Source organism: Garra rufa, chromosome 4 (assembly GCF_049309525.1).
Source record: "Garra rufa chromosome 4, GarRuf1.0, whole genome shotgun sequence".
NCBI classification, from domain to species: Eukaryota; Metazoa; Chordata; class Actinopteri; order Cypriniformes; family Cyprinidae; genus Garra; species Garra rufa.
The window spans coordinates 10,086,812-10,097,726 of NC_133364.1; the positions used below are offsets into that span (position 1 = coordinate 10,086,812).

Genomic DNA, 10,915 nt, shown 5'->3' on the forward strand with positions numbered 1-10,915 from the left:
TTTTTTCAGGTTTCTTTGATGAATAGAAAGTTCAGAAGAACAGCATTTATCTGAAATAGAAATCTTTTGTAACATTATAAATGTATTTTTCTTCAATTTAAATCATCCTAAAGTATTATTTTTTTATAATTTCTTTCCCAGAAATAAACAAATGAATACAAAAGCTTCTTATTTAAGATAAATGCTAATCTTTGGATCTTTCTGCAGTTTGAAGCCTGAAAAAATGTACTCAACTTTTTAAAATAATGATAATAATAATAAAAAATGTTTCTTTAACAGCAAATCAGCATATTAGAATAATTTCTGAAGGATCATGTGACACTGAAGACTGGAATAATGATGCTGAAAATTTAGCTTTAATCACAGGAATAAATTAGATTTTAAATTATATTCAAATAGAACATAAAATATAAAATTGTTATTTTAAATAGTAAAAATATTTTACAATATTGCCGCTTTTGCTGTATTTTAGATTTAAAAAAATGCAGGCTTGGTGAGCAGAAAAGACTTCTTTTGACTGGTAGTGTAGTAAATGTATAATAAAAATAATGATAATAACAAAGGGGTTTATTACTGATATCCACCTCAAATTGTTATATTGATTATCTAAAAACCAGCAAATAATAGACTGTTGTCTAACAGTCTAACTATTAGAAAAGAACATATTATCTCTGTTTTGAGGAAAGTTAGAGCCTAGTTAGAGTTTCAGGCCTTCAACCTTCATGAAGAAACTATGTAAGTGTGTGTGTGTTAGCGTCTTTATTACAGGATAGAGCTAGGTGATACAGCTAAAAAAGTCAATATGCACAAATAATTTTTAATTTGCTCTCAAAAAACTTAAAAGACAAAAAAGCTTACTGCTTACTGCATGAACACAAATGGAAAATTAAAAAGATACTAACATAAACTAGTAAATAATAGAAGTGTAATAGAAGTGTAGTAAGAAAGTGTAAATGTTTACTGATCTTACAATATTATATTATTTTTTTTTCCCCAAAAAGTACCATGGTACAACATTTTATTGAATGTGTACCATGGTAACATCATGTTTTTTTTTTTTGTATATCACCGGAACACCAGATAATACCTAGTGCTGTTTCTTACTGTTATTTGTGAAATGAAACTGTCATCACTGTGAAACTCATCTGACATAAGAGACCTGTTATATTTATAAATAGAAATATTTATCAGGTCTAGACTTCAGCTCATGTGTGTTTCCTCTCCATCTGCAGATGTTCAATGTACACTGACCTTCCTCTTTAGTAAGCCAAAAACTTCCCCGGCTTACGTCAGAAATGCTATATATATATATCCTTGAACCACAAAACCAGTCATAAGGGTACTCTTATTTAAAATTGAGATTTATATATCATCTGAAAGCTGAATAATCAAGCTTTCCAAGATAGGACAATATTTGGCCAAGATACAACTGTACAATCTGGAATCTGAGGGTGCAAAAAAATCTAAATACTGAGAAAAACACCTTTAAAGTTGTCCAAATGAAGTTCTTAGTAATGCATATTACCAATCAAAAATTAAGTTTGGATTTATTTACTGTAGGAAATTTACAAAATATCTTCACAGAACATGATCTTAATACGGACTTAATATCCAAGAAAAAAAAATTATAATTTTGACCCATACAATGTATTTTTGGCTACTGCTACAAATATACCTGTGCTACTTTAGACTGGTTTTGTGGTCCAGGGTCATTTTTTATATCGGATTTTTTTTTCCTTTACCCCTTTATCATCACAAACCTACTAAAAGAGAGGGTGCTCGCTGCAGAGCCATATGGGAGGAGCTGGAGCTCCAGCTCCCCCTCGCTGGAGGTAAGGGGTTGAGATAGACACCTAACCACACCCTAACCCTACCCCTTACCCTACCCCTAACCTTAACTCCACCCATTTGTTCATTCAGAGGTGGAGCTGGACATCAAGAGAGGTGGAGCTGGAGGCCATTTGGCTCTGCAGTGAGCAGTAACGTTACTTGTACTAAAATGCTTCCAATAAGATCACTTGACAGTCTGCCTAATGGCTCAATGCCGCCCTCACCTGGTGGGATCAGCAGCTTGCAGTCCACTCTCTCTGGTCACAATCACTTTGTAAGACACCTCATCTCCAGGATTGACTCTAGTTTCATTCTCTTCTTCTTCATCTTCATCTTCCACATGCATGATCCCAAACACCTCACCAGCATCAAATACCTAAAAGAGAAAAGGAGTCGATCAATTTACCTATCATTGCTAGTTCAGTCAACGCTTGAGTACATGTGTATATATAGTCTAGTATTTTAAAGACTCCTGACTATTATTTAAAGAAAAACATATATTCATATATGTATTAGGCCGCAAGAGTAAAATTATTTCCAGACACTGTCAAGCTGGCACAGAAGTGATGACTGTGTATTTAACTTTACCTCATTGGCAAGTTTTAAATGCAAACTCTTCCAGTAAAGCGGAGGGATTCTCGCCGCCTTTAAAGCGGGACTATGCTGAGAGAGGAAGAGCTGATACGCTTCATCCTCTTCACCGTTTACATTACCGCTCTGCATCTTAGCTAGTTTTCTTTCTGACAACTCACATGTGAACCGTGCAGCGGTGCATCATGGGAAACGGTTTTAAAGGGCCAGAGCGTCTGATTTACTGTGACGGTTAATTCATATTTATACTGTATGTTGTATTGTAATAAATAATTCGATGATTTTATACCGATTTCAGGTGTAAAACGGTCAAAACACACAGTATTGCCCTTTCAAGTTTACAATGAATATTCTGTGTAAAGAGTAATACATAAATTAATTTATTATCGTATTAGTGTAACGTTATTAGTTTCCAGAAAGAAAAATAGTCCAGTACATATAATGTAGTAAACAACCAGTCCAGAAAGTAACAATAATATTACTTCAGATATAACTAGTTAAATTATTTAGCTAGAAATCAGCATTAACGTTATCTTTTTCAATTTCTCTCATCTCTCGTCGTGTCCTTTACTGCTTCGTTGTTCTTCCAGTCAGTTTTTTCTGCATTAACTAAAGACATCTGAGTTTCTGTTTATCTATAAAACGTTTTATGCTCACTATATGTATAAATATCAACACTAAACTCACCTGTGACAACTTTATTGTACTTTGTAACGTTAACCGCTCTGAGTCGCAAGATGGCGCCTTTCAGCTAAAAAAAAAGACCGCGGATTGATACGAGAGACGAGGAGTGAAAGTAGTGCTGCGATTGACCAATCAGAATTAAGTATTTAGAAATCCGCGCGAGCTTTTCGTAACGTACTTTCTTAAGTTGTTTCACAAATTATCATCATCAAATCACTTAAAAGTAAAATGAAACGTAATTAACTATAATTGCGCACTTTCTGAGTTTACTGCAGAGTAATATGAAAGCTTTTCTTCACAAACACATCAATACTTAAATATATTTCTAATAAAACTGATAGAAACTGTTATATAAAGCATACATACATCATGTACTTGTGTATTTTATAATTTTCAGTACCGCTTTTCTTTAAAAATGTCATTAATTGCCAACAAGTGCTATGAAAGGGTTCCAATTGAAGACAAACAGGCTCTATAATGCATGTTTTATGAAATCAAATGCAGTATTCATGGGCTCAAGCTCTTTATTTTGATTGCACACCTTTGTGGCATTGACTTGTATGTCTCATGTCAAGTATTTTGAGGTCTCAGAGAAGTATTAGCACCATTTGCAAAGTAAACTCTGAAATACAAACAGCGTCCACATCAGCAAAACAAGGTACAGACTGACACGACAGATCAAACACATATTTGGTTCTGAATGGAGAGGAAAGGCACTTTTGGATAAAGTCCAACATGTCACAGGAGGGGTGTTTGACATGTCACGTGTATTTACACTTGACGCTGGATTTCAGGCCTTTAAACCACCCAAGCTCGTCTTACCAACTGCCATAATTTGCAGCATGACCTGTACAACCAGGACAGTCAGTTATAGTATATATTGTACTAAGATAAAAAGGTCCTGCATTGGCCCATTTCCTTGTCTTGATTACTTTGTGAGTCCACAAAAAAGCACATCTGCCTAGGGGAGGTGCTGGTGTCATTGGTAGGACTGTCTGGTGGGTCGACAGAAGAAACTGCGTTGAAGTCACTCGGAAAAGTCCAGTTATAACCATCAAGGGTGCTGGCAGAATGAGGTATGTGTCCTTTGTAGTTGGTGACAGACATCTGTAAATCTATCATTGGCGGTTCGCTCACACATCTTCTTAAAGGGGCACCACTGCAAAATAAATAAGAAAACGTACAAGACATCTTGATTTTGGCTGTTTTGTGGAAAAACATTGATCTCTTATTTCTTATTAGACTCTAAGTATGACGTATTTTTAATATATGTGACCCTGGACCACAAAACTAACCATAATGGTCTTTTTTTTTTTGAGATTTTTACATAATCTGAAAAGCTGAATAAATAAGCTTTCCATTGATGTATAGTTTGTAAGTATAGGACAATATTTGGAAATCTGCAATCTGAAGGTGCAAATAAATCTAAATATTGAGCAAATCACCTTTAAAGTTGCCCAAATTAAGTTATTAGCAATGCATATTAAATTAAGTTTTGATATATTTATGGTAGGAAATTTACTAAATAGCTTCATAAAACAAGATCTTTACTTAATATCCTAATGATTTTTGGCATAAAAGAAAAATAGATAATTTTGACCCATACAATGTATTTTTGGCTATTGCTACAAATATACCTGAGCTACGCAAGACTGGTTTTGTGGTCCTGGGGGGAAATATTTATGTCAAACATTAAATCAGAATGAGAGTTTAAACATCTTATCTGAGCATATTTAACTGATGGATTACTTGTGAATTATTGTAATGTTTTTATCAGCTGTTTGGTCTCTCATTCTGACGGCACCCATTCAATACAGAGGATGCATTGGTGCGCAAGTGATGTAATGCTTCATTTCTGTAAATCTGTTCTGATTAAGAAACAAACTCAACTAAATCTTGGATGGCCTGAGAGAGAGTACACGTTCAGCATGTTTTCTTTTTAGTTAACTGTTCCTTTAATAGCTGCCTTGAAAGATTCCTGAGGGATTTTACCTGCTTGTCTCTGACACTGCACCTTTCCATGCCAGTCTATAAGCACCGCCTGCTACCTCAGCGAGCCAGCGCACATCTGCAGGGACTTCTGGGATCCATTCCCAAAACCTTTCAAACACAAACACAGCTGAATTTAACATCCAGAAACAACACTGCCGCTTAATATGTTTTCTGCAAACCATAACACATTTTTTTAGGATTCTTTGACGAATACAAGGTTCAAACTAATTATATATGTCTTATAAATGTCATCACTGTCACAGTTTATTGCAACCTTGCTGAACAGAAAGATTAAAAGATTTCAAACTTTTGAATGGTAGTGTATTTAATAGAATGTGATTTACAAAATAATTCTGCTGTTCTGATGAGTAAACAATGCAAAATGATAATATTGACCTCTGAGCTGCAGAGTATGCTGATTCCACTGGCAGTGTGTAAGGCAACAGCATGTAGGATGCAACACGCAGTGGCAGTGAACCAGTCACCTGTGCCATCAGACCATGCTTTTCTCTGCAGGCATCGCAAAAAACTGCAAACACACGCACATAGTACAGTATGAAGTTAACTCAATCACATTATAAAGTACATACTGCTTTAAAAGTAAATTTAAAGGGATAGCTCAACCACAAATGAAAATTCTATCATTAATTACTTACCCTCATGTCATTCAAAACCCCTAAGACCTTTGTTCATCTTCAGAGCACAAATTAAGATATTTAAATTACATTTTATACATGTATAATATAGATTTGTTATATTACTGTTTTTGTTTTCATATTATACAGTGCCTTGCGAAAGTATTCATACCCATTCGTACCCACTGATATCACATGGACTATTTTAACAATTTCCTTAATACCTTTCTGAGCCTTGAACATGTCAGTTGCGTTGCTGTCTATGTAGGATCAGAAAGCTCTCGGATTTCATCAAAAATATCTTAAATTTTGTTCTGAAGATGAACTAAGGTCCTACAGGTTTGGAACGACATGAGGGTGAGTAACTAATGAAATCATTTTTATTTTTGGGTGAATTATCCCTTTAAGTATAACTTTACCTTTCTTAATTGGAGTTGGCAGGTTATTGACAATCTCTTCATCCAACCACCAGTGGTGTTTTCTTAAGAGGCGGAGTCTCCGCAGCACCCATTCTTTTGTGGTTTCCCTCACGACTGGATTCCTATTGCCTGGACAGCAGCAGGTGGGCGTTGTCTGAATCAGAGCCACTTCTGCTCTTGGACACGCCGCCTGTAGCAAATCTATAAAGAGACATCACTGTTATCTTCTAAACTGCACCACATATCACACAGTATTTAGCACAACACAAAAAGAGATATGAGAGATAAAAAGTGCTCACTGTTTTCCTGGAGAAATCGAAGGGCGTCCTTATAGCCGCTTTGACACATTTCTGCCAGCACCTGCCAATCACATGCACAGCCATTTCATTGTGTGATAGATAAGTTTGAGTTTACTGCAGAGTAATATGAAAGCTTTTCTTCACAAACACATCAATACTTAAATATATTTCTTCTAAAACTGATAGAAACTGTTATATAAAGCATACTTACTTCATGTACTTATGTATTTTATAATTTTCAGTACCGCTTTTCTTTAAAAATGTCATTAATCGCCAACAAGTGCTATGAAAGGGTTCCAATTGAAGACAAACAGGCTCTATAATGCATGTTTTATGAAATCAAATGCAAGATCCATGGGCTCAAGCTCTTTATTTTGATTGCACACCTTTGTGGCATTGACTTGTATGGCTCATGTCAAGTATTTTGAGGTCTCAGAGAAGTATTAGCACCATTTGCAAAGTAAACTCTGAAATACAAACAGTGTCCACATCAGCAAATTTCTGCCAATCACATGCACAGCCATTTCATTGTGTGATAGATAAGTTATTAAAAATCAGGTTATTAACTTCTGTGCTGTGCTGAAAGTCCTCCCTAGTCAGAAACTACCAGCCTTTTAGAAATTACTTGTAAATGCCATATTATCACCAAATCTAGGATTAAATCTTTTTGTGAACTTGTTTTCTTTCAATCAGCACAGGTTTGTATTTCTTTTTGGAATTAGTTGGTTGTAGGCCTCACTGATCTGAGATTATGCACATTAGTTTTTGATTTAAAAAAAACAAAAACATTTTTTGTGTATAATTTTGACAATATTCATTCAAAACAGGTGCATATTATTTGACCATAAAAAATTGAATAACATCGTGAGGGTTAAATGATGCTTAGATAATTATGAAAATAAGTGATTCCAATTAAAGAAGTCATTAATTACTCATCCTCATGTTGTTCCAAACCTGTAAGGTCTTCTTCATCTTCAGGACACAATCCAAAATATTTTTTTATTTAAATCTGAGAGCTTTCTGACCCTGCATAGACAGCAATGCAACTGACACTTTTAAGGCCCAGAAAAGTAGTAAAGAAATTGTCAAAAAGACTGAAATTTTTGAATAAAGTTGTTATTTTTGTTTTCTTTGGGCACTAAAAGTATTCTCGTAGCTTCATAAAATTGAGGTTAAACCACTGATGTCTCATGTACTATTTTAATGATGTCCCTACTACCTTTCTGTGTTTTGAATGCATCAGTTGTGTTGCTGACTATGCAGGGTCAGAAAGCTCTCAGATTTCATAAAAATAACTTTATTTGTGTTCCAAAGATGAAGGTCTTACAGGTTTGAAACGGCATGAAGGTGAGTAATTAATGACAGAATTGTCATTTTCTGGTTGAACTACCCTTTAAGTCATTTATAAACAAATAGAAATGACATAAATTAATTACAACAAGTTAAAAAGATAAAAACTAAGATGTCGTTATGAAATAAATGAAATTATCTAAAAGGTCAGTTTGGAAGACCTAACAGCATATTTCTCAAAGTCAAAATAAAGAAAGTGATTGTGTAACTGTGCTGCAGCTCATGCATGCCACTCTTATTTCACTTAGGCATGTGAATGTGTGTGTGTTTGGTGTTCTTACTTTAGGCTCTGGGGGAACAAAGCTTTGCTCAGTCTGTACATGTTGTCTAGATTGACTTGTATGCTGGTGTTTGTGAAACGCAGTTCGTGGAAGCTGGTGGAATTGTCTTTTGGACAGATATCACTTTCTCCTGAGAATGGAGAAACGGTGATGGTGTTCTTCAGCTCGGACTGAGGCAGATTATCGCTGATCCCACCATCCACATAACGCTGATGAGAAAGAAGAAGTGAGAGATATGCACATTTTAAGTCTCACTTAAGTCTTAAATCTCATGCCTGGATGAGAATTAAAAAAAAAAAAAAAAAAAAAAAAAATATATATATATAATAATAATAATAATAATAATAATATATATATTATATATATTATATATATATATATATATATATATATATATATATATATATATATATATATATATATATATATATATATAAAAATTATAATATATTATAATATATATTTATGTTATATTGTCATTTTTGTTTACATAATATATACAGTGCTTTTTCACAGTCATAAGTAGAACAGGTATATTTGTAGCAATCAAAATGATAAATGTTTATTTTATGCCAAAATCATTAGGATATTAGGTAAAGATCATGTTCCATGAAGATATTTTGTAAATTTCCTACCATAAATATATCAAAACTTAATTTTAGATCAGTAATATGCAATGCTAAAAACTTCATTTGGTCAATTTTAAAGGCAATTTTCTCAACAAATAGTTTTTTTGCACCCTCAGATTCCAGATTTTCAAATAGCCATATCTCTGCCAAATATTGTCCTATCCAAACAAACCATGCATAAATGGAAAGCTTTTTTATTCAGATGATGATGCATAAATCTTATGACTGGTTTTGAGGTCCAGGGTCACATGAATCTACACTCCATACACCATAATGACAAAGCGCAAAACAGGTTTTTAACATCTTTGCAACTTAATTAAAAATAAATGTCTTAAATGATTCCATTGCATAAGTACTAGAGACACTTGAAATTGAGCTCAGGAGCATTCATATCACTTGTAGATGTTTCTTCACTTCAGTTGGAGTTAACTTGTGGCAAATTCAATTGATTGAGGTCAGGAGGTGAGGAGAAGATCTGCAAAGCTTGTTGCATCATACCTAAAAATATTTGAGGCAGTAAAGGTGCTTCAGCTAAGTACTGAGTTAAGGGTGTGAATACTTATGCAATGCACTCATTTCAGGGTTCTATTTTTAATAAATGTATGGAAAAAAAAACAAAAACAAAGGGGTATGAATACTTTTGACAAGCACTGTATATTTATTTTATATATTTATAATTACTAACAAAATTGCAGAACCACAGAACTTTGACAAATATATAAATGCACTTCCACGGAAAGTCACAGGTCATTATGACATCTGATAGCTAGCCAGCAGTAGTTTCTTGATCCCTAATGGGAAATGTATTGTTTGTAATGAGCCAAGTGGGATTTGCAAGCTATTGCAAATGACAGTGTGGCTCAGTTCAAGTTCATAGTGGGCTGATTCAGGACTGACCAGCAGTAAGGTGGTGGTGTGATCAGACCACAAGACTTGCATATTAGCCTTTATTAGGTCAAATTCACAGCTAAAACTTTACTCAATGAACCACTTCAGTCACAGCTTAATCTACTTAAAGTTTTGATAGATTCATTAATTTTGGTTAATTTGTTAACTGGCATGCGTATGAATAAAGTATCATCTGTATTACCTAATAAAGTCAAGTAACACTTATTGCATGCAGTAACTAAGACATAAACAGCACTGGGGTTGTAAGTGTTAATACAAACAGAGCTGAACCTTTACTTGAACTGTTTAACCTCTCAGCTATTTCTATACATTGACCACTCCTCCCCTTTCTAAAGAACAAATACACAATGTACAGGCTATGTGGATGAGGGCTGGTTTATTCAGACGCACTGAGAAACCGTTCTACAGGAAAGTCTTGATCAAGACAAAAAGCGTATTAATTCTCTTATTGAGGCCAGTGTTAGTTCAGTGTGCCCCAGTGACTGAATTCTTTGAAGTGCGTGCAATGAACTCTGGTTGCAATGTCCTAATTCTTCCTCGTGAAATAAATCCAACTGGCTCAGGTTAAAAAGTGACATCACACCATTTAAGTTATGAACTTTAATACGTACCACACCACGAAAGGCAGGAGGGATTAAACCACAATATACAGGAATAAAACAGCTGCAGATAAGAGCCTGGTAATGGAGACAAACAGAAAGTAAAAGAGGGAGATACAGTTATTTTAGTATTATTTATATACTACTACAGTATTAATTGATATTACATTTTTATTTTCATTTTAGTTTAAGTTTTGTCTTTATTATAATAATTCTATTTAGATTTAATTGATTGAAGCTTTAGTCCTTTTTAGTAGTTCAAAAATAAATACTAATACTTATTAATACTTTTGTCTGTATTACTTGTAAAAGATTTTATTTTTAATTTCAGCTTTAGCTATTTTAGTACTTCAACTTTATTTTAGTTAGTTACATTTCATCCATTTTTTTCAGTTCATTTCTTATTTTAATTAACAAAAACGGTTTTAATAAAAAAAAACATAAGCTAGCAGAGGAATAGAGAGAAAAAGAAAGTAAAAATAAAGAGATACAGTGTTAGTATTATTTATACACTATTACCATATTTATTAATATTCTGAATTAATTTTTTATTTTTATTTTATTGTTCTAATTTTCATTTTAGTTTTAGGTTTTAGATGCGTGTATATTTTGTTATGTGATTTTGTCTTTATTACTTTAAAGTATTTCTATTTACATTACATTTATTTTTATTTTACCCTTATTAATTTTAGCACTT

The 10,915-nt window shown here is 33.6% G+C and overlaps 2 protein-coding genes across 2 annotated transcripts in view; both read right to left on the reverse strand.

Moving 5' to 3' along the window:
• ttll12 (tubulin tyrosine ligase-like family, member 12) overlaps nucleotides 1–2,576 on the reverse strand; it is a 38,525-nt gene extending 35,949 nt beyond the window's left edge. The window contains exons 1-2 of the mRNA XM_073838253.1: nucleotides 2,419–2,576; nucleotides 2,055–2,206 (exon numbers count right to left, since the gene is read on the reverse strand). Coding sequence (XP_073694354.1) covers nucleotides 2,055–2,206; nucleotides 2,419–2,553 — 287 coding nt within the window. The 5' untranslated portion in view covers nucleotides 2,554–2,576. The remainder of the gene's footprint in view (nucleotides 1–2,054; nucleotides 2,207–2,418) is intronic.
• A 1,039-nt stretch (nucleotides 2,577–3,615) lies between these two features.
• Nucleotides 3,616–10,915, reverse strand: part of pnpla3 (patatin-like phospholipase domain containing 3) — an 8,721-nt gene continuing 1,421 nt past the window's right edge. The window contains 8 exon segments of the mRNA XM_073837703.1: nucleotides 3,616–4,264; nucleotides 5,098–5,205; nucleotides 5,494–5,626; nucleotides 6,152–6,352; nucleotides 6,451–6,511; nucleotides 8,082–8,098; nucleotides 8,101–8,290; nucleotides 10,231–10,296. Coding sequence (XP_073693804.1) covers nucleotides 3,991–4,264; nucleotides 5,098–5,205; nucleotides 5,494–5,626; nucleotides 6,152–6,352; nucleotides 6,451–6,511; nucleotides 8,082–8,098; nucleotides 8,101–8,290; nucleotides 10,231–10,296 — 1,050 coding nt within the window. The 3' untranslated portion in view covers nucleotides 3,616–3,990.